Genomic DNA, 22,609 nt, shown 5'->3' on the forward strand with positions numbered 1-22,609 from the left:
CTTATTCCATTTTTAATCAATAAAGTCACATGTGACAGAACTGATTCTGTAAGTAGATACTGTGATTTTCACCAGCTTAAAAATATGTGGTGCAATGTGATTTTTTTTTTTTATTCAAGCAGAACAGTAATTATAAATCAGTGAGAAAAAGGTATTATTGAAGGTCGAGTGTGATCGAATAGGCGTATGCAGCGGGAAATACTCGGCGTTTCGTGAAGATTTATTCATGGTCAGTTTGTCTGAAAAGGCAGAAAAATCAGTATTAAAACGAGTAAAAACGCCAAGCTGTCCTTCCTGCAGTACAGTGCCATTTATAATGGATGTTTGGCTCTTACCTTGAGCAGCATCATGTATTATAAATGTAAAAACAATAATAAAAGTTCTCTATGTAGTGCAGTGCTTATACTTAATAGAAAACCATCAGCACATCTGAGGTTTAAAAGCTGTGACCTTGATGTGACACCTCCTCTGGAAAGACCTCAGAGGACCTACAGCAGATCCCAGCTTTAGCCTTTTCAGCGGGATCCTAAATCCGGACCAATTCCAAAATTATGGAAGAATTCTGAAAAAAACTGACCAGTAGCACGCCCATTTACAATGCTGTTTTGGTAAAAATAATAAGCACGGATTTTAAAATATGATGATGATGATGATGATGATGATGATGATGATGATGATAATGATGATGATGACGATGACGATGATGATGGTGGTGATGATGATTCAGAATCAGGTGACCATGAGGGTGTCACTCTCCTCCCAGCTGGTCCACGTAAATCCTGTCATCTGTGTGACTGTGTCTCTCCTCTGTGTAACTGTGTCTGACGCAGTTAGCATGTTAGCATGAGATATTCCATCCTGATTCGATTGGCCAGCTCTGTCATATGGTTGTGTCACATGGTTCTGAGTTGTCACATGGTTAATTACATTCACATAGATCAGATCGGAGTCTGCTGTGCGCTGAAATAAACATAGCCTAAAGGACAGAAGACTTTTATTTAGTTGCCTAACTTTAGAAAAGTGAATGCAAGATCCAACATGACATTGACTCACAACTTACCAAAGCATAAAGGTTATCTCTACAAGCCATTTGTAAGATTTCCCATCATTGCACGTCATCAGTTGACGTTCTGTTGAATCAAACATCAGCCCCAGGTCGCTTCTAGAGATACAACCACCTAGTAGCTTTCTGTCAGCGGTCAGGTCAACGTCACCCTTTCCTACTAAACCCTTCCTCCACCTGAACGCAAACACACAGGCTGAATGTTCTGTGTTAGCATGTTTGGATTGTTTATCAGTCTCAGATATCAGTCTCTTCCAAAAAAACCCAGTATCACCTTCCAAAACCATCGTTTGTCCTACAGCTGGCATGGCGCAGACAAAAAGAAGGTGAGCAACTCCAAGACAACAGGGGGTTTATTGAAAAAACAATGAGTACACTGGGGGGGGGGGGGGGAAGCTGCCAAACATAAAGAAACACTGAGGGGTCAGAAATAAATAGGAAACAACAGGAATAAAGTAAACCATGAAATATACACAACTAGAGAAATAAGAGAACACAGGGAGCAGAACTAGCCAATCAAGCAAAGCAAATAAGTCACAGTAACATAAGCACTGACAATGACAGACTACAGAACAGAGCGGGGCAGGCACTTACATACACAAAGACAACCAGGTTAAAGAGGGGGCAGGTGCAGAACATGACCAGTCAACCAATCAACAGAGGCAAACGGGCAACAAGCAGGCAATAGGTGAAACAAATTAAATCGACACTAGCCAACATACTGTGGAGCTTAAACGACACCTCGCGAAAATACAAGAAGGGGCGAAGCAAGCACAAGCAGGGCACAGCTTAACAGGGGAACAAAGATAACCAGTGACAAACACTACGGAAAACAGACAATCAATGGTGAAACAAAACAGAAAACCAAAAACGAAACGAAACAGTTGAGGCTCAACCCACACGTGGAGGGTTCGCAGCCTCAGAGCCACACGGTCAGACTGTTCAGCTATGTGATGGTCCAGAAAGCAGGGGAAAACACACTGGGGCTGAAGGCAAGGAGACATGGGGAAGCAGGACGACCAGCAACGACAGGGTCAGCACTGAACCCGACACAGCAGTGAAAAGCCAGGGGAACCAGGTCAATCCATCCACTTCTGGGCTCATTGTGTGCACAGAAATACGGGGACAGTGGATGGCTCAGTGGTGCCTGTGATCGTGGCTGGTTCAAATCCCAGGGACAGCTCAGTGGCTTTGCTGCTGGGCCCTTGGCGGACAACCAGGGCTCGATTATTAGTACTAAGTGCCTCTGGATAGTGCAAAACAGAACTGATTGGTGGCTCGCGAAATTCAGAAATGCGTCTAACATATGCGCATATCTCTGAACAAGCATTTCACAGTAGGAGTCACACAATTAAGGTGAAATCTAAACTCTAGAGAGGTTAACAAACCAGGTAAATAGCAAAGACTCATGGTGACACGGTAAACCAGGTAAATACCAAATACTTTGAATCCATGGTGACACAGTACATTGGTTAAATACCAGAAACTTTGAAACCATGGTAACACAGTGCACTAGAGAAATACCGAAGACTTTGAAACCATTGTGATATAGTACACTTGGTAAATACCAAAGACTTTGAAACCATGGTAACATCATACACTGGGTAAAAACCAAATATTCTGAAACCATGCTGACACAGCACACTGGGTAAATACCAAAGACTGAAACCATGGTAACACAGTGCACTGGGTAAATACCAAAGACTTTGAAGCCATGGTGACATAGTGCACTAGATAAGTATTTAATACTTCCATGCCATGTTGAAATAGTATTGTATATTTACAGGGGGCATACAGTAAGGATACTGATTGCATATTCTGTGGCTGATTGCATATGGATTTTATACTTGACCTGTCAGGAAGGGGAGAGGCTGTAACACTGGATATTCTGTCTTCTTGTACATAATTCAAGCCAGGACAGAAGGCTTTAATTCACACATCAATCTGCCTCATCGATAGATGTCAAAGCCCTTGAGTACTAGGCCATACAGCTGGAGAGCTAATTGCGATGAAGGCAGAAGCTGTTTCTAAGTCGTTTATTGGACTAGCTGGTAGCTGTGTTTTAAGGTGAATTGGGGCTTGTAAGGGGCTGACCCTCTTTGCTTTTGTTGTCAAGGTGACAGAACTCTCAGAGATTTGCATATTAGGCCTGAATTATGGTCCTCAACAAGGGTTCTTAATGAAGCCTCTTATAGGTCATTAAAATGGAAAATTAAGGGAAAATTTACTAGGGTAATATTCTGCACTCTTAGTTTCTTAATAAAAGAAATGACATAAAACTTTTCATTCTTTCAATTTATGAAATGTCGGCTGGTGAGTTTTTTTTTCCCCAAGAATAAAATTTACAACAACATATTTAACTATGTGACAGTGTAAAGTGCCTCAGCTTTTCCTTATCATAATGACAGAAGTTAATTTCCTCAGTATCGCCGCAGAAAATCACGACCCTCTACGGAACACACATGGGTCAGCTTCATACGTCGAGGGTGTTCACACATGACACCAGTATGGCAGAAGGTCTAATGCATCTCTCCGGAAGGCTGTGAATGCCTGACTGTCTGTTGCATTACAGTTAGTCAGGGCAGCTCAAACTGTCAGGAATTATACCTAAACTATTTAGTGATGGGTGGGTTTTTGATTTTGGTGCCACACTCAAAAAAAATTACTTTAGGGCTCCCCTGTTCCCCCTTGATGTTTCGAGTCAGATGATCGTTCAACTATCTGGTTAGTAGAACCTGCAGTTTGAGCAACTCCCAAGCAAGGTGCGCTGTTATATAATATTTAGTGTAGCGACTGTTTGTGGCCAACAGGGGGCCCCACACAAATGCACGGTTGGAGTGGTGGTAGACACTGTCGCTGTAAATCGTTACAGAGGATGTGTGGTTCTAATCACTGATCTGTGCACTGCTTTTTGGGCCAGACACTGTCCCTATTCAGAATTAATCCTTTGACTTTAACTGGATCATTGTAGGTCCAGTGGGCGGAATCGCCCTTAAAGGTACAGCACCCTTCAGCTCTTACTTGTGCACTTCTTGATTCCCGAGCCTTTCTTCAGGGCATGCCGGCTCAGCTTGCAGTGAAAGTTGTCCTCCCAGAACTCAGCGAACCAGATGTTCCTCCGGTTGTTGTCCAGGGTGCGACTGATGAAGTAGCGGTCAAACCCTGTCGAGATCAGAGATCATGATGAGGTCCGCACAGTGCTGTCGTGCTGCTCTCGAAACTGCCCTTCAGAAAGACTCTCCCAGAAATCTCACTGTAACTGTATGAATTTATAATTCACAGCCTTAATAAGATGTTGAGCATTGAAAAACAGCATTTTATTACTATGTAGTTCATAGAGCAGTTACATTCTGAGATAATGGCCTTCAGCTGTGTTACATTGATCATCTCAAGTTATTGTAATAGTAATAATAATAACATTAGTAACAATACAGGGGAACAAATTTATACTTAGGAAAAGCTTCACTGATCACTCTGGAAATGAGGTTTGCAGTGACGTCATACCTTTGATATTGGCCCGTTTCGGGAGGATGGTGACAGCACCTTCGGCCATCTCCTCCAGGTGCAACACGGGTGCGATCTTAGACCCCCAGCTGTCCGATCCCACCCACAGGAAGTGACCTGTCTGGTTGGCCCTCTTGGCAGCTTGCAGGAGGCGCCTGGAGGAAAATATGGGGAGAAAAAATGCTGGATCCCGGTTCTGAGGCCTTTTCCAGCAGTGCTCCCGCGGCGCGTATGGAGAGAGAGACAGCGACACGCTCTTGGGAAATGGGCGACTGTCTGCCGAATCACCGGGGGCTGCGCACTGCCAGTGAAGGCGACACATTTCAGGTCCAGAGAGTAAAAGTCCAGAAAATTTTGTTTCAACCAACCATTTGAGTACTCTGTGACTGTGACTCTTTGTGCGAACTGATTGGTTGAAACAAAATCTTGCTCTGGATTTGTACTTTCTGGACCTGAAATGTCCACCTCTGGATTTGTATGAGGAAAAGTACTAAAGACAGCACAGTGCCCTTGGCTGATGATTTGCATAGTCAGAGGGGATCAGGTTGAGAAAGGGGGGATCATCTAGGACCACTCTAGTGACGAGAAGTGATGTGGAAGGCGTCTATCCTGTCCCAGGCTCACCAAACCCCCAGAAGATCACCTTATATGCAACTCTTCACAGTACACCTTGTTGGGGAGGGTCCTTCAGGGTATACAGTGGGGGCAATATGAAGGCAACTGCTGTATATGGTGCCTTTCACTTTTGGCCCCATTTTTAGCACCTGGGTTAAGGGGTGCCAGGTCTGCCCTCCCTCCTCTGACAGATAAATGGCTCCATTTGTCAACAACCCATCTCTCTTATAATTGCGCTAATTATAGAGCTGCAGTAGAGAAGGCTGTCTGAACCAGCGCCTACCCCCCCCCCCCCCACAACCCCCCATTTTGCCAGATCCACCTCTGCCACCTGGATCTGCTCCTTAACAGCAGTGAGTCAGTCCAGAAGATTCGCACAATGTCTCCTCCACCTTGCAACGCCGTAAATCCAGATTTACATTTTTGGGTTTTGCAGGCGGTTTGGTCCGACGCCAGACATCGCGGACGGCCAGAGGGTGAAGCTTCAGCCCGTCAAACTGTGCCTAAGGGCCCGTCATCAGTCTCTGCTAGCAGCAACCTACTTACTGTAGCTTAACTTCCTGCTTAAAATAACACCTTGCTGCTTCACACAAAACAAATTGTGCGCTAGTACTCATTTTGACAATTTAGAAATCTTACAATATTCCCAGGGAGAAAATAAATAAATAAATAAATAAATAAATAAATAAACGATTTAACAAATATGGACATGTAGCAGAAAGCCCACAGTTATTATGGTCGACAAAATCGCACATTTTTAGCTTTGCTGATTTTCCACACGTCACGGTGTGCCATTATCAAATGCTCTCCCCACTGGCGAGCCAGCATCTCCGGCAAAACACCCCCCATCATGTCCCATCTCCGGGGACTGGAATCAGCAGGGATGTTTAATCTAAACAGAGAGCTCCTCCGGTCTCTTTAAGTACCTGGGGGGGGGGGGGGGGGGGGGGGCAGCGAGGTCAGTTCCACAGGACACTGAGAAATGCCAGCCTGCTTAATGAGAAGTATGGCAGTGGCAGAATAATGAACATTCCAGCGAGAATAAATTTATGACCATCCTCGTCTGAAATGTAATAAACTCTGTCTACGATGGGAGCCCCTTCCTCCTCTGCTGCAGCAGATCAGATGTAAAATTTATCAGAGTTTTGTCATTATTAAAAATACAGCAGGAAGAGCAAATTACACTGTGATCTTTGCTGCTCGAGGCAAACTACACTTCAGATATACAAATCTTTCCAGGCAGGAAGATGGCCGGCTCAATATCGATAATATTCGCTCGGCATGAGAATTATGAAAGGACTGAAAAGGAATCTCTCAAACCAAGCAAATCAATAACTTTCCAATTATTAGCTTTTTGAATTTATTATATGAGAAGGAGGTGTTTAAGGTAAACAGGTCACCTCAGAGGAGTAAGTGATTTGTGGTGCTTTAGACTTTTAGGAGAGAGTTCGCGAGAAGCAGAGACTTTAAGGGCCGGCCGACAGCCAGGGGTGATTTCTGGCAGGTTTTCAGCTGCAATGCCATACTGCGGAGGGCAAACCCGAAAAAATCGATCAGCGTTTGTTACCATGTATTTTTAGCAACTATGGGTCCAGCTCATGAAGGAGTTAGACCTCAGCCAGACGTCCCTGATCATGTGACATGTAGTGATGCGGGAAATCTAACCGGGCAGTGTTTATGATTGTCAGGTGTGCTCGGTCACTGCTCCCTCTGGGTTTAAGCTAGGCAGAGCACGGTAACCGCTCCCACTGCACGCTTAAGGGTATGGCTGTCAGCGGAGGTTCTTTCATAGATGCTGTCTACTGCCATCTCAGAGGAACCATCGAGGCGAAAGGTTGCAGCTTCTCCACCGGGGTTGTCAGGACACTAAACACCCCACTGCCCACTGCCCCCCATTACCTCCTGACAATACTCTCCCCCCCCCCCCCCTCCAGGACTAGCACTGGTCAATTTACCTTATTATTATTTATCTATTTATCATTACTTTTTTCCACTAAATTTGTTCCACTCCATCATGTTGCCGCTGCATTGCTTACACTACCTGAGACTTTCTACATTTGCATGTTACTCACTTAACATTAACTTAAAATACACTCTTTGCTATTCTTTGGTAACACATAAATGTACAGTATGTACACCATTTCAGTACATTTTATTTACAAGAAAACATTTTCTTGATTGCTCAAAGTAACCCCCTCTAGCAGTTGTAACAGCAGAGAAAATTTGAGGCATTCTTTCTATAAGGGACATTAAATACTGCTGTGTTTCATGGAAGAAACCGTTAACTAGTGCATTTAAAGTTAAAGGGCAGCCTGGAATGTGACTCTGCCATCACCACACGACCAGATAACAGGATGTCAGACATGCACTGTTACATACTCTTTCCGTGTTATAACCCTTGTGTCCAGCCCCCCAGTTTCACACTGTCCTGTGTTTTGCATTATATGTCCTGTGAATACTCTTCCCCTGCATGTAGGTAAGTCACACCATGGTGCAGTAAATTTTTTTTATTTACTGTAGCAGACATTTTCAGAGAGCAGGGTCAAACAGTCCTTGGAGCAATTGGGCATTAGGGGCCCAGTACTGAAATCACTCTGCCGACCCAGAGATTTGAACCAATGTCCTTCCGATCACAGACACTGCACTCGGCAAAACCACACACCACCCCTGCAGGTGGATGATATGGCAGTGATTCCTTACTCTGAACCTCCTTCACTGCAGGCATGGTTCTGGAACAACTGGGAAACATGTGGGTGGCATATCTCCCACATACTGGGTGCTCTAGGAGAAGATTATTAAGGTTCAGGCCACAGGAACCTGACTGTAAGTAAGACCCAGGGAGCCTTACAGAAGGAGCCCCCTTAAAGTACAGGGCCGGTGATGAAGGTGCAGCCCCGTTTGCCTGTCCGTGTTTGTGATGCTGTAGATGTGGTTTCTAATCCCATTTGCAGGCACCTTAAAATACCAGCAGCTCTGCGGGTTTTGGGTAATGATCCATTAACACCCTCCTCTAAGTACCGTATTCAGTCGGCTTAAAATATTACTGGAACCAGAGAAACGCTCTCGCTGTTTCATATTAACTACAGGGCTTTTAGACAGACCCATCGCAAGCTAGAGTCTGGGAAGATGAGCAGCTCTGGACCCAAATAGGTCTGATGAAGGTTTGGCTTCACATCTGCACCCTCTGTGGTAGCCCTTCCCCAGGCTAGGCTCGAGATGCTAGCAGCTCTGCTCCTCTTTCTTATGTGTTTTTTTACGTCCATGTTCTGATATCGAATGGTTTATGATTCTGGAGAAGCTTGTTAACTATAGTCACTGACATACCGACAGAGATCTGGCTTTGTAACCAGTACACATTAAGCAATTAAGCACCGCGAATCAGAAGAAAGAAGAGCTGAGCAGCTATGGATTCTGGGTACACGTGATGGGGCGCTGATGTTCTACATGGACCACGGCTTGGTCAGAGCTTGGTAGAATATGAGTAATATACTGAGGAAAAATAAGAGATATTTTTTTCATTCATCCTTAGGTATATTTGAAGATATGAGCATATGTGTGAGGGCAGTGTGTGGCTCAGTGTGTTAGGCCTCCGAAAGTAGCAAATTCGAAATCCCTGAGTCAGCAGACTTGAGCAAGGCCCTTAACCCCCAGCTCCAGGGGCACTCCACAATAGCTGACCCTGTGCTGTGACCGCCAAGCTTACTCTCACCTATATATCTTGTCTCCTGGAGAGCAAGATGGGGTAGATGGAAAGAGAATTTCCTCAGGGGAGGGTGAATAAAAGTGTTTATATTAAATTCTCCAATAAATCAATAGCATAATGTTCTATAACACAATGGAGCGGAGGTGGAACCTGGCGTCAGATGCCATCATACTCCCTCACTCCGCCACAGAGGAGCGTCTGCGGCGGGTGTCTTTAATTCCTGCTGAATGGAGGCATTCTCCTGGGTCTTTTCTTCAGCGAGGAGAGGTTGAGGCAGCTATTAGTCATGCAGTGCGGACTCTGCCCGGCGACAGCCTCCGATGAGCGTTGAGAAACACGAGGAGTGATAAGGAACCGTGTCACGTAAATCCTGTTAACACCGCGCTTGCTAAACCCCAACAAAAAAATCATGAACAAAAACCACGACCACGGTACTGAGCTCAGCGTAACGACCAAATGGCCTGTGAATCAATGAAGAGAGACCCACCTGATGTCATCCTCGTTGGCGAACAGGATCACCACCCTGGCGTTGGGGTTGTCTCTCAGCCGGCGGACGATCTTGTCAAACTCACCCGCCTTGGGCTCCCGGGGAATCTTTACTGATTGCGAAATACACACACTTCCTGTAAAGAGGCAGGAGAGGGGAAACACACAGGTTAGATTCAGCAATACCAGAGACACACACACATGTGGTATCATCTTAGAGAAGATCATTGCTGAGAACATCACTAAGAACGTCATTGAGAAAATCACTGCAAACATTGCCGAGATCATCACTAAGAACATGGTTGAGAACATCACTGCAAACATTGCCGAGATCATCACTAAGAACATGGTTGAGAACATCACTGCAAACATTGCTGAGAACATCACTAAGAATGTGGTTGAGAATATCACTGCAAACATTGCTGAGAACATCACTAAGAATGTGGTTGAGAACATCACTGCAAACATTGCTGAGAACATCACTAAGAATGTGGTTGAGAACATCACTGCCAACATTGCCGAGATCATCACTAAGAACATGGTTGAGAACATCACTGCAAACATTGCTGAGAACATCACTAAGAATGTGGTTGAGAACATCACTGCAAACATCACTGAGAACGTCACTGAGAAAAATGTCCCAGGGCATGTGCTGCATTGCTCAATCTCAATCCCTCACAATCTATTAGAGCCAAACAGCCAAAGGCAAGGCAAACATCTTGCCTAAATCAGCAGCTACATCCCCATTCCAGTTTGCTGAGAGAAGTCTGGGCGGGTGATTAAATCAGGCAGGTGTGATGTGTCACAGCGAGAAGATTGTAAGATACAGAGGAAATCCTTGCAGAAACACGAGGCTTGTTGACCCTCCCATGCAGGGGTGTAAAGTTTTGTTTCAACCAAGCAGCTGAGCATTGTGTGAATGTGACTCTTTAAACTCAACTGCTTGGTTGAAACGAAATCTTGGTCTGGATTTGTACTTTCTGAACCTGAACGTTCCCATGTTATTCATAGTGAAGTTCTCATGACCAGACTCCACTCCATCTCTAAGTCAGCATGTTCCTTCATTTGCAGATCTGTCAAAAATGGCTCATTATTTTTCCCCCAACAATTATAAATTACTCCTTCAGTCTTTATTGATTTTTTTCCCGTATCGATTTCTTGTTAGACTGCAATATGTCATTTTCAGTGTTGGTTGGTCATTCATTAACAGTTAAACAGGCAAAAGTAAATTAAATATTTAACATAGTGGAGAATAATATTATGTCTGGCATAGACCCATGAATTAAGATCGAGTAAGAGCTCAGCTTTGCCAAGCTTTAATGATCCTTTTTATATATATGTATATATTTTTAAATTTTATGAATTTGGTCCTGTGTCAGTCTGTTTTACAAGGCAGGGATAAACCATGGGCAGGATCCTTCTGGGTCATGGGGGGTCTGGAGCCTATCCTGAAAGCTATGGGCACAAGGCAGGAAACAACCCGGAATGAGGGGCCAGCCCACACTCACTTCTACAGGCAATTTAGTAACTCCAATTAGCCTCAGCATGTCTTTGGACTGTGAGGGGAAACTGGAGTACCCCATGGAAACTCCACAACAACATAGGGAAAACACATGATCTCCGCACACACATGTAACCCAGGCGGAGACTCAAACCCGGGTCCCAGAGGTATGAGGCAACAGTGCTAACCACTGCACCACCATGCCACCCCAGTAGTGATTATCACCACTGAAAATTGCTGAGATGTGTTTGAGGACTTTGAAGACTCTGAGGACTTCAGAGGTTACAGGGATTGAACACACTCCTCTGCTTCTTCCTGGGAGTGGGGGGGTCTAGCAGATGATATCCAGCTATTGTTTATGTTTCAGGCTGTTTTTAATGCCACTGATACTGCATCTTTCTGTTGGGGAGTTGCCGGGATTCTCAACTGAACCCTAGGGCTGAACTACAGGCCTCAAAGCAGGAAGCAAGGGGCTCGGCTCTCAAATCAGGAAGCAAGGGACTCGGTTCTCGAATCAGGAAGCAAGGGGCTCCGCTCTCGAATCAGGAAGCAAGGGGCTCAGCTCTCAAATCAGGAAGCAAGGGGTTCGGTTCTCGAATCAGGAAGCAAGGGGCTCCGCTCTCGAATCAGGAAGCAAAGGGTTCGGCTCTCGAATCAGGAAGCAAGGGGCTCGGCTCTCGAATCAGGAAGCAAAGGGTTCGGCTCTCGAATCAGGAAGCAAGGGGCTCCGCTCTCGAATCAGGAAGTAAGGGGCTCGGCTCTCGAATCAGGAAGCAAGGGGCTCAGTTCTCGAATCAGGAATCAAGGGGCTCGGCTCTCGAATCAGGAAGCAAAGGGCTCGGCTCTCGAATCAGGAAGCAAGGGGCTCAGTTCTCGAATCAGGAATCAAGGGGCTCGGCTCTCGAATCAGGAAGCAAGGGGCTCGGCTCTCGAATCAGGAAGCAAAGGGCTCGGCTCTCGAATCAGGAAGCTAGCTCTTGAAGCAGGAAGCCAAGGTTGTTCTCAGATCAGGAAGCTGAGGCAGCTCTCGAATAAGCATAGACACACTGAAGAAAATGTTTTGGTCTCGGGAGGAGTGGGGGGCACATTTCATTCAGATCAGGTGTACTGTAGAGAGAGGAGTGAGCAGATGGTGCCTTGGCTAAAGGGGATGGGGGCACGGTTATTCACACCAAAGTGGGGGCACTTATTACTCAAGGAGGAGCTCACATATAAGAGGGATAACATATCCCACATGCCTCAGGCCGTCGGGGTTAGGATGATGAAGAAGCCATGATGCTGGAGGGAGAGACAAATTGCTCCGCATCAAGTGAACATGAGGACATTGGTGGTTTAAGTGGTGCTAAATGCTGCCGCTGGGTGACTCAGCTGCATCACCCAGCCAACGGTGTGGTGTGCTGCTACAGTAAGTGATGTAGGGACAGGCGGAGCGCCCCGCATCAGGAAGGGAACATCAGGTGTGTGTGTGTATCACCATTTCCAGGTGACACTCTGTGCTGTAACTGTCACTGACAACAGTCCATAACAATACCTCGTTTCCATGACAGGCCAGGTATTATGGGTAGTTCTACCGAAGGGTCTGTGTTAATAATCATGTTTACCACAGTAAGAGCCTGGACCACGTAATACTTATTGAGTTCTTGCAGAAGAATAAAATGTGAGTTTTCCTGTTTGGTTTCCTGGACGTACAGGACAAAAAAATAGTAAGGTTGTCTGTCAACATCATTATTGGCAAATTAAATATTCCAAGTTAAACTTAAGTCATCACAATGACAGTTACCAGCGTTATACAACATCACTATATAGGAATGCTGATGACCAGGAGACAGACACCCAGATCCATCCAAGATAAAACTTTTTTTTTTTTTAAAGAGGGATCCTCTTCTCCTGCTGCTTGTAATCCAGGGTCCTTAGAAACTGATGACATCATCTGGCCTTGCTGAGCATGGTCTGAACAGCAGCTGAATTCCCAGAGCTGCAGAAGATCTGCACCTTCTCCTCATCTCTCAGTGAAGCATTATCTTAGGGTTCAGCTGAAGGTTGTTGTTTTGTCCTAGGAATGAATCATCTTCTCAATCATGACCTCTTGCAGTAGCATCTCTGCAGGATATGATCTTTGAGAAGGGGGGTGGGAGATTGGGGGGGGGGGGGCACTGCGGTGCTAGAACCACGCTGAGTAGGTTAAAGGTATAAAGACAGATTTATAAAACACTGACACTCTTAATGCAGGACTGAGTAGCTGCTTTTCAGTGCGCTAGTACCCACGATGCATTTCACCAATCCACTTACGGGACGTCACTCCTCACTCATATACAGTACTTCAGAGGATGTGGTTTCACCTCACAAACCTTTCCAAAGCAGCAGGCAAGCATGACAAAAGCCAAGTGCGGATCCTGCTAGTATACGGCACAAAGTCGACCCCGTTTTAATACAGTAACGGCTGAAAATTATTTCAGTTCAACTGCCACTTGGTGAGACTTTATTCTTGGTTCTGACTAATCAGAGCAGCTCTGGCACCCTGACACGAAATTACATCCTCCTTCTGGTTTTATGCTGGTGAGACCATATCACTGGGGGACGGAGGCAGGTCCTGTATGACCCCCCCCCCACCAAGGTCTGTAGGGTCTCACAGTGCAGAATGGCTTCATATGAAGCCTGTGTCCTGCACTTCCCATACCGTCCAAAAGGGGCGCCCACAGTGAATAGGAACTGAGCATGATATCCATTTATCTTGGGTTTAAAGCAGATATGCCAGTGAACCTTTGAGCCAGTGTTGTTTTCCTGAAATACTGTAGCATGCAGAACTTTAATGCAAATGGTCTCGTTCCTGAGAGAGGAGACGCTACATGTTGTTGTTCTTCTAAGACCCTAGACAGCAGCTCGGTCAGTGCCTGGCCATTCCTAAGTATCTAGCTTCTACCTCAGCTCATTGTCACGCCCATATACCCCCACAGAGAGTGTCCCCAAACCGTGAACGCAGTGATCTGATGAATGGCCCGGGTCACCTTGGATGCCGTCTTGCCCTCTTGTTTTTCTTTGGCCTTTTTTGTTATTTTTTATTTTATTCTGCTCTTGCTCTTCTTGCTGCACCTCTGATTTTTCCAGTTTAGTTCTTCTCTGCTCTCGTCCCGCTTCCAGGGTTGTCAGTTCTCACGTATCCGGCGTGACTCTCACGTTTTCTGACTCTCACGCAGGCAGCCTCGCCGCACAACTATATTATTCCATTATAGACCTAAAATTATCTACACTAATAGCACAGGATGAGTTCGCAGATGATGCAGACTATCTGACATACCGACAAGGCACCAAAACTGTCACATATGTATGTGTGTGTGTGTGCGGACTGAAAATCTCACTGCAGCCAGCCGACCACCAAAGTTGGAAACACTGCGTTTCCCCTGATATGTGTGACAGGAGGGACTGGACCAGTGGTTCTCAAACTCGGTCCTCGGGCCCCACTGCCCTGCTTGTTTTCCTGCTATCCCTGCCCCACACACAAGTCCCAGCTGTCTTTCAGCTTCGGATTGACTGGACTCACCTGATCCAGGTAATCAGCAGTGTGTGGGGCAGGGATAGCTGGAAAACAAGCAGGGCAATGGGTTCTGAGGACCAAGTTTGAGAACCACTGGACTAGACTATCCTCAGCCACTGCGGTTACAGGAAGAGAACTCTCTCTCTTTCTAGGCACCCAGATCTGTCCCTTAGCCCCGCTAGTCTGTCTCAACTCCCCACCCAAAGCCCGATCTCGCGTCCTTGACTCGGTCACCAGCCTCAATCTAACGAGTTGGCAGGGACACGCAGAGCCAAGACACCATGAACTCCACGAGGCTGCATCAGACCGCGGACGTCACACAGACTGCGAGCTTCTCCGCCCGACTCAGACCTAACCTTCACATTTAGGCGTACATCTGCACGACCGAAACACTGCCGCTGACATATTTGCACTATTAACGTCTAACACTGCTGCAGCACAAGGTGTGACCATCTCTGTGAAGTGTCTGAGCTATATTCTGTGCCATGGTAGCACCTGCTCCAGATCAACACCATTACTCTGGTCTAATGGTCTTTAAAAGTCGAAAATGGACTCCAAAGGCCGGAAAAAAATCATCCACAATTCTCCTGTCTTGTCAGAGGCACAATATTAGAGATGACTTTGGGATTATATCGTCTAGTCTAATGTTTATCTTACTACCCAAGGTTCAGGCTGACTGGGTAAAGAGTTTTACTTCATATATTAAATAAACTAAAATGCAGAAGTTCTCGCAGGGAAATAAATCGGAAAGAAAAGGATGATGAATGGATTCATTAAAACGGCACGGAAGACAAAAACGCGTCAATCGGGGTGCTGGAGGCCGGATGTGCGAGGGGGGGCGCGGCCTTAAGCAGCGCTGATGTCCCGTGTCTGCAGAAAAAACGTGTAGCTAGAGAACGGCAGCTCTTAAAGGCAGCTCTGGTGTGAAAAAGAAGTATCAACGTTCTAAGGGATGGGAACCTTTAACGGGGTAAGGATGCGTCACCTGACTCTGGAGGTGAATCAGCCAAGCAATGAATCAGTTTGGTCTGACCGACAGACAGTCGTGTTGCTGGAGTATTGGTGCAAGACACTGCAGGGGTCCTTGCAGAACCAGGGAAATTTAGCAGAATTCTGTCCAGGACTCTGGAGTATCAGAAGGTAACTGCTTGGATGAATGATCCTTTTCAGATATTTCTAGGCATACAGACATCGGCGGGAACCCCCTCATTGCTAAATATAAAGCATTTGTCTTGCTAATAGAGGTATAAATTATGAATCAATTCCAATCTCCAGATTTGCCAGAATGCACGATCAGGAAATTTGCTGATCTAGCAAATGGAGTTGACCTCGCTGAAGGTACCGCCTCATAACCAAGCCAATCGTGTCTGCTTGTTTGAAGGCCTTTGTCATGCTGGCTGGTGGCATTGGCTCTCGTTTTTAATCCCGGTCGCTGGCTTGCATTGGGAAGAACAAGGAACTTGTAACAAGTCATGGTGGAAAGAAACTTCTAAAAACTAAAACCTTGCTAGTGCGTATTTCAATCAAATTTATACTAAAATGCGGAGGTGAGAGAACATCTCATTATTTCGTTAATTATTTCAGAATTTCTTTTTATCTGATGCATCTGTCTACAGAGATGAGAATTCTTTGTGCTTTAAAATTTTAATTTTTCATGTTTTATCCATCCATCCATTTTCCAAACCGCTTATCCTACTGGGTCGCGGGGGGTCCGGAGCCTATCCCAGAAGCAATGGGCATGAGGCAGGGAACAACCCAGGATGGGGGGCCAGCCCATCGCAGGGCACACTCACACACCATTCACTCACACATTCACACCTATGGGCAATTTAGCGACTCCAATTAGCCTCAGCATGTCTTTGGGCTGTGGGGGGGAAACTGGAGTACCCGGATGAAACCCCACGATGACATGGGGAGAACATGCAAACTCCACACACATGTGACCCAGGTGGAGACTTGAACCCGGGTCCCAGAGGTGTGAGGCAACAGTGCTAACCACTGCACCACCATGACGCCCCCCCAAAACTAATCATAACCTATTATTTTGACATTTTCAGGACCATTTTTCAGGTCCCCAGAAAGATCTGTGAAAGAAAAAATGAAAAATGCTTATGCATACTTATGGTTAAAGTTAAGGCTGTAGAGGTTAGGGTTGCCATGTTGGTATTAGAGTTTCCCCATACAAATGAATGGAGAGTCCCCACAAAGATATAATTACAAACCTATGGGGGGAGAGTGGGGGGATCTTCTTTCTTCTTGACATATGCATTTGAGGACTGGCCCTTTGCTCGTTGTGCCTCTCTAGAGCTAAAGGTTTTTCCTGGCCTCCCTTAAAGCAGTGCCCACTGCTATTGTTAGCAAGTGTGGGCCAAATTTTCCTGGATATACCAGACCGCCATGCACAGGCAATGCAGGCCGTGCAGTTCCGAGCGCCGAGAGTCCGCTGATCGGCATTCCCTGTGATCTGTGCCACAGCGCTGCTCACCTCAAGCGGGCGTAAGGCACACGGCCACACGTACCGAGAAACACGAGAATGAAACACAGCCTGCCCCTCCTCTCCTGGCTGACCTCACGTCGAGGAGATGGGGAGATGTCCGAGCTTGGGAGCCTCTCCAAAAGTGTGACCACCAGACAGTGACCGCGGGGAAGGACCTCCCTCAACGGGTGAGATCCTCATCATCGGAGGTCAGCGAGGCACATGCTGACCTCCGTGTTGAGAGCGGCTGGCACTGGAGCGATGGGCGGCGTGTAGGGTAGACCGGCCGAGGCTGGGGGCAGCTGGGTTTGCATTACTGGGCCAGGCTGGTATTTTGGTACGTTTTTGGCTCGATTCAGTCGTTGGCATTGAATCGTCGAGGTCGCGTCAGAATTTCCATTTCCATAAATGAGACATTAAAGGCGGCAGATGCATGGTTATGAATACGTATGTGCGAAGCCTTCACACTCATTCATCTCCTGTTTCCAGACTGACAAGCAAGCAATATAAAACATGGATACTGTGTATCTTAAATGTATTACTTCCATTTCCATGAGCTTTATACTTATTATTATTGTACGCCCATTCTTTCTGATAGAAACGTAAATCTACGATCTGTTCATATACGCCGAATGGAGTATGGGACCAGATTAAAAAGTGCCAGATGTCAAATCACACTGCGGCGCTCACTGCCAGCAAATTGCTAATTACACAGCATTAATAACACGCAGGTATGTCCACCAGAAGGACACAGCTAATAAAATAGCCAACAATGTTGTCGTTATATACGCTAATAGCATTATGCTAATAATGGTCTCATGGGAATATTGTATGTATCTGTCAATGCTAACATTATTAAATGTCTATTTATATTATATTATGTATTACTAATGTGTTCTTGTACAGCATGTTCGGAAATATATCTCTCAATGAATCTGAGAAATAACTAACATTCCTGCTATTAGCATTATGCTAATGATGATGTCATGGGGACATTGTATGTATCTGTGAATGGTGAAGATAAATAATAACATTATTAAATGTGAGTCTGTAATATAATATTTGCATGTTCAGCATGTTTAGGAATAAACCTTCCGCTGAATTCAGGGTCATATCGGGTCAGCGCCCAGTCCTGCAGCCCCCTGTGGTGCAGATGAAAATTCTGAAGGTCTTTTCTCAGAGGTCCTATGTGCCTACTACTCAGCATCCATCTCCGGGCGTCAGGCCAGGACGCCCCTTGGCCCCCATCCCGTTTGCATTCTTGTAGCATCTGGGGGGGGTCGCCACAACGGCTGACCCCCAACCCCCTGGTTCGGCATCATGAGCTCAGTGCGCCACCCCGGCTGAGTCTGGGAAACCTCCGCACTCACCTCTAGTAGTATAACTTTCACTATTAACTTTGAAGAGTGACTCCATCCCCAGCCTGCCGCCCCCCCTCTGCAGCCACACTCGAACCCGGCCCCCTCATCCCATTTTATTTTTAATAATTATAACCCTTTGCAGAGGTGCACCTGTCGCAAGAAGAGTAGCGTGTCAGTGACAATGCTCCCCGCTAAACAATGTGACGCAGGAAAAGTTGTAATTAGGCCTTTCCTGTTATTTTCACCGAGCGATTCCTCTTGCGGAAGCCAATCGCCACAGAAACAGGTCATCTAAGAAATGTCTGTTTCTGAACAAATGATTTAAGAGCAGTTATGGACCATATGCTTAATACCGATGTCCGTCATCACAAATGGTATTCTGTCTGGGGCATTCAGGGTCACAACATCCTTCTGTTTCCCAAATAGAAATGTAGAAGGTAAAATACTAACAGCCATCAGCGATATATACCTACATACTGAGAACTTCAGACCAGAATACCAAAAACCCCACAAACACCAAAATGCATACACTGTATCTGTCCTGCAGTGTGTTCACAGGAGAGGAGTGAAACATGCACAATTATCACTGCCTCTACGCTTCATCAGAAACAGAAACTCACGTGAGCAGTTTCTAAACCTATGCAATCCTGCAACCAAATACCAAGTTAGAATTATGTGATCAGTGTTGACACCACAGCACACAACAATGAAATGTTTCCTCTGCATTTAACCATACGGCACATTGTGACATAGCAGGGGGGCAGTCGATTCAGCGCCCGGGGAGCAGTGCTTGGGGGCGGTACCTTGCTCAGGGTACTTCGCTGGTCGGGGATTTGAACCGGCAGTCTTTCAATTACAAATTTGCTTCCCTAACTATTAAGACGCCACTTACCACAAAGAGATAATGCTCCAAGCTCAAAAATGCAAACTACACTTCACTGGACAGAGAGATAACACTCCAACCTCATAAACGCAGAGCACACTTTACTAAACAGAGAGATAATACTTCACCCTCAAAAATGCAGAGTGCATTTTATTGGACAGAGAGACAGTACTCCAACCTCATAAATGCACAGTACACTTTAGTGGCCATAGCAATAATACTCCAACCTCATAAATGCACAGTATACTTTAGTGACCATAGCAATAATACTCCAACCTCATAAATGCACAGTACACTTTAGTGGCCACAGCAATAATACTCCAACCTCATAAATGCACAGTATACTTTAGTGGCCACAGCAATAATACTCCAACCTCACAAATGCACAGTACACTTTAGTGGCCGCAGCAATAATACTCCAACCTCATAAATGCACAGTACACTTTAGTGGCCGCAGCAATAATACTCCAACCTCATAAATGCACAGTACACTTTAGTGGCCATAGCAATAATACTCCAACCTCATAAATGCACAGTACACTTTAGTGGCCGTAGCAATAATACTCCAACCTCATAAATGCACAGTATACTTTAGTGGCCGTAGCAATAATACTCCAACCTCATAAATGCACAGTACACTTTAGTGGCCGTAGCAATAATACTCCAACCTCATAAATGCACAGTACACTTTACACACTACACACCCATTGTGGCTATGGTGGAATGACTCATTCACCTGCATATCTGCTCCAAAGCTGAAAGTCCCAACATCTGTTATCGAAATCTACCAAGTGCAACACAACAACATCAACCAATTTAAAGGGTATAAAGGAAAGGCACCATTCCTTTAAGCTTTGCTGTTCCACAATTTCATGGTCGTTATAATGGAATCGTCATCCTGATCACTACGCTAACTTTGCCCCTTTCAGTTACGACGGCGGGCATCTGCCTCTCTGGGTGGGATGTTGAACAGGAAGTCGATTAGCTGCATCAGCGTGTTTTTATGCCGTTCCTATCTCACATGAAGTAGACCCATAATATTTACAGTGTGTATTTATATTTATATACACATACAGTGTGTATATTTATTGTCACAATTATACTCGTCTTTATTGTCTTATTAACTTGCGGTTTAATTGTACTCTGTTTTTAGCACCTTAATTTGTATTTGTGTTCAGTTTGTGTTTACCAGTGGCCATAATGACACGGAGAGTAATATTTCCATGGCATAGTCTGACTGACTTAAACTCCTGTATCGGGAATCATGGTGCAGGGATGCATGGTCACTATGGAGACAGGAAGCAGGGTTAGGCAGGGCAGCTTCAGGCGGTCGTACAGCATCCTGGACGCCTTTCACAGAGAGTTTGCTAAGCAGCCGCTATACGCAGCTGGATCATTGCTGCCGGCAGTTTAGAGCGGTGAGACGGGCACGGCAGGATGGGCCGTCCTGCTCGGACCTGGCCCCAATTCAGAACGGCAGGCATATGGTCCCCATCACACATGAGCTCGAACCCAAGCCGTATCCAAATCCCGAGGCTGTCTGCTTTGTTCCTGCTCTGGAGTGAGCAGTGCTGCAGGTTTGCCTTGGGCCATTACGCTGCCCCCTGTGTGTGAGTACGTGCAGCGCGCTCGTTAAGGATTTGTTTTCTGCCTCCAGATGGTCTCAATGGATATGCAGCACCACTTCCTCACAGAACAAACCCCAAACTAGCACTGTGCCCCTAAACCAGCACCGGGTCCCGGGTTTACCGTAATGAGGAGGCTATGCTTCACTAAGCCAGCACCACTGGAGTGTTCTAGAAGGTTTTACCAATGTGTCCCCCCCAACAAGGTGATCCCAGGAGGCTGTGTGTTCCATCAAGCATGGGACCATTGGGTGGCTCAGGGGGTTAGGCCAATGGAAGGTTGCTAGATCAAATCTCACGATCGGCAAAGTAGCGATATCTCCATTGGGCCTTTGATCAAGGCCCTTAACCCCTTGAAAAACGCTACAGGAGTGCTGGATAGATGGTTGATCCTGCACTCAGACTCCCAAGTTTACATTTACCTTTATATATGTGTATTTCTTAAAAAGCAAAGCATGATGGGATATGCCAAAACGAACATCTTCTCGTTGCTCCTGGTTTCATACAAGTACGGCTTAACTTCAATTTCTACATGCCCCAACTCCCCCCCCCCCCCCCCGCCCCGCCTCCCCTTCTAGGACTTTGGTTTCAGCTGGTTTAGTTAAAGAGGCAGGAGGGGTGTGGGATGCGTCACCATGGGAACCAGAGGCAGAACGGAGTGGTTAAGGGCAGAGGCTGCATGAAAACTGGAGTGCAAGGAGGACCAGGAAGTGGAGAAGGAGGACATGCAGGGGAGAAATGGAGATGATGAACAGGGGGGTCCAGCACGTTATCATGTTCCCCCAAGGGCATCGGAGAATACCGGGGGCTTTTAATACAATGGAATTTCCCCTTGTGGGGGCAGAAAAAATGGTCCACACACCATCAAAATAACAGGTTTTTATCACATTGTGGAGACATTTTGTGCCGACAAGGTAATATATATCTCTCTCTCTCACACACACACACACACAAGTCCAAAGCACAGTGACGCAGTCACCAATGTTACTCTAGAGGCTCTTTCCCATTTCCTTCCAGTGACCCCCCCCTACCCCAAGGCTGGTGGCAAGTCATGAGCAGTGAAAATGAGTCCACCCCGCCTCTGACAGGCATGCATGTCTGCAGCACAACCCTTGTCACTCTACAAAGCAGCACATATTTGTGAGAATGCAGGATGAGAACATTCCTGGAGCAGTTGGAGGTTCAGGGTCTGGCTCAGAAGCCTAACAATGAAACCAGCGAGCCAACAGTAGTATTGGAACAGGCCACCTTCAGGTCACAGGCACTGCAGCCTGCTGGGCCACATACCATTCCTACTATGACTTGTAGGTTGCTGGAGAGATGTACCACGCTTGGAGAAGTGCACGTGTCACTCAGTTTGCCCCAAGCCACTCTGCGGGTGTGTGTGTGACGGACAGCAGACGGCACTGATGAGTTATGAGCAGACATTGTTTGTCAGATGTTTGAAACTGAAGAATGGTTATATGTAGTGAATTCACAGGCCTGACATGTTATTCCTATCTTGTTTAGCAATTATTTTCATACAATAATGGGGATGCGTGTTGATAAATATATGTGGAGAGTACGTGAGCAATCATTCTCAATGTCACAATCACTTCATTTCAGTTTTGTGACTGTTAGCTGATATTCCTTTTAAAATTTCAATTCCAACCTTGGAAATGAAATCATATTTTTCACCATTTTGTCCATGTTTCTATAGCCTGCATTAAACGATATGGTAAGAATACATGGGGCAAAGATGTGCTTTTTGGAGTCTTCAAAACGTAGTTTCAATAACATCCTCCATCACATACAGTAATTGCATAGCCTAGTGTAAGTGCACTCAGATTTTCTTAGCACCGAGGTTCTCTTTTCCTAGTG

At 45.9% G+C, this 22,609-nt stretch overlaps 1 protein-coding gene across 3 annotated transcripts in view; it reads right to left on the bottom strand.

Annotated features, from left to right (window-relative positions):
* Positions 1-22,609, bottom strand: part of LOC125713012 (metabotropic glutamate receptor 4-like) — a 182,361-nt gene that overhangs the window by 45,164 nt on the left and 114,588 nt on the right. For all 3 annotated transcript variants that reach the window (XM_048983702.1, XM_048983700.1, XM_048983701.1), the window contains exons 4-6: positions 9,373-9,508; positions 4,568-4,722; positions 4,085-4,225 (exon numbers count right to left, since the gene is read on the bottom strand). In XM_048983702.1, coding sequence (XP_048839659.1) covers positions 4,085-4,225; positions 4,568-4,722; positions 9,373-9,508 — 432 coding nt within the window. The remainder of the gene's footprint in view (positions 1-4,084; positions 4,226-4,567; positions 4,723-9,372; positions 9,509-22,609) is intronic.

Source organism: Brienomyrus brachyistius, chromosome 18 (genome assembly GCF_023856365.1).
Source record: "Brienomyrus brachyistius isolate T26 chromosome 18, BBRACH_0.4, whole genome shotgun sequence".
NCBI classification, from domain to species: domain Eukaryota; kingdom Metazoa; phylum Chordata; class Actinopteri; order Osteoglossiformes; family Mormyridae; genus Brienomyrus; species Brienomyrus brachyistius.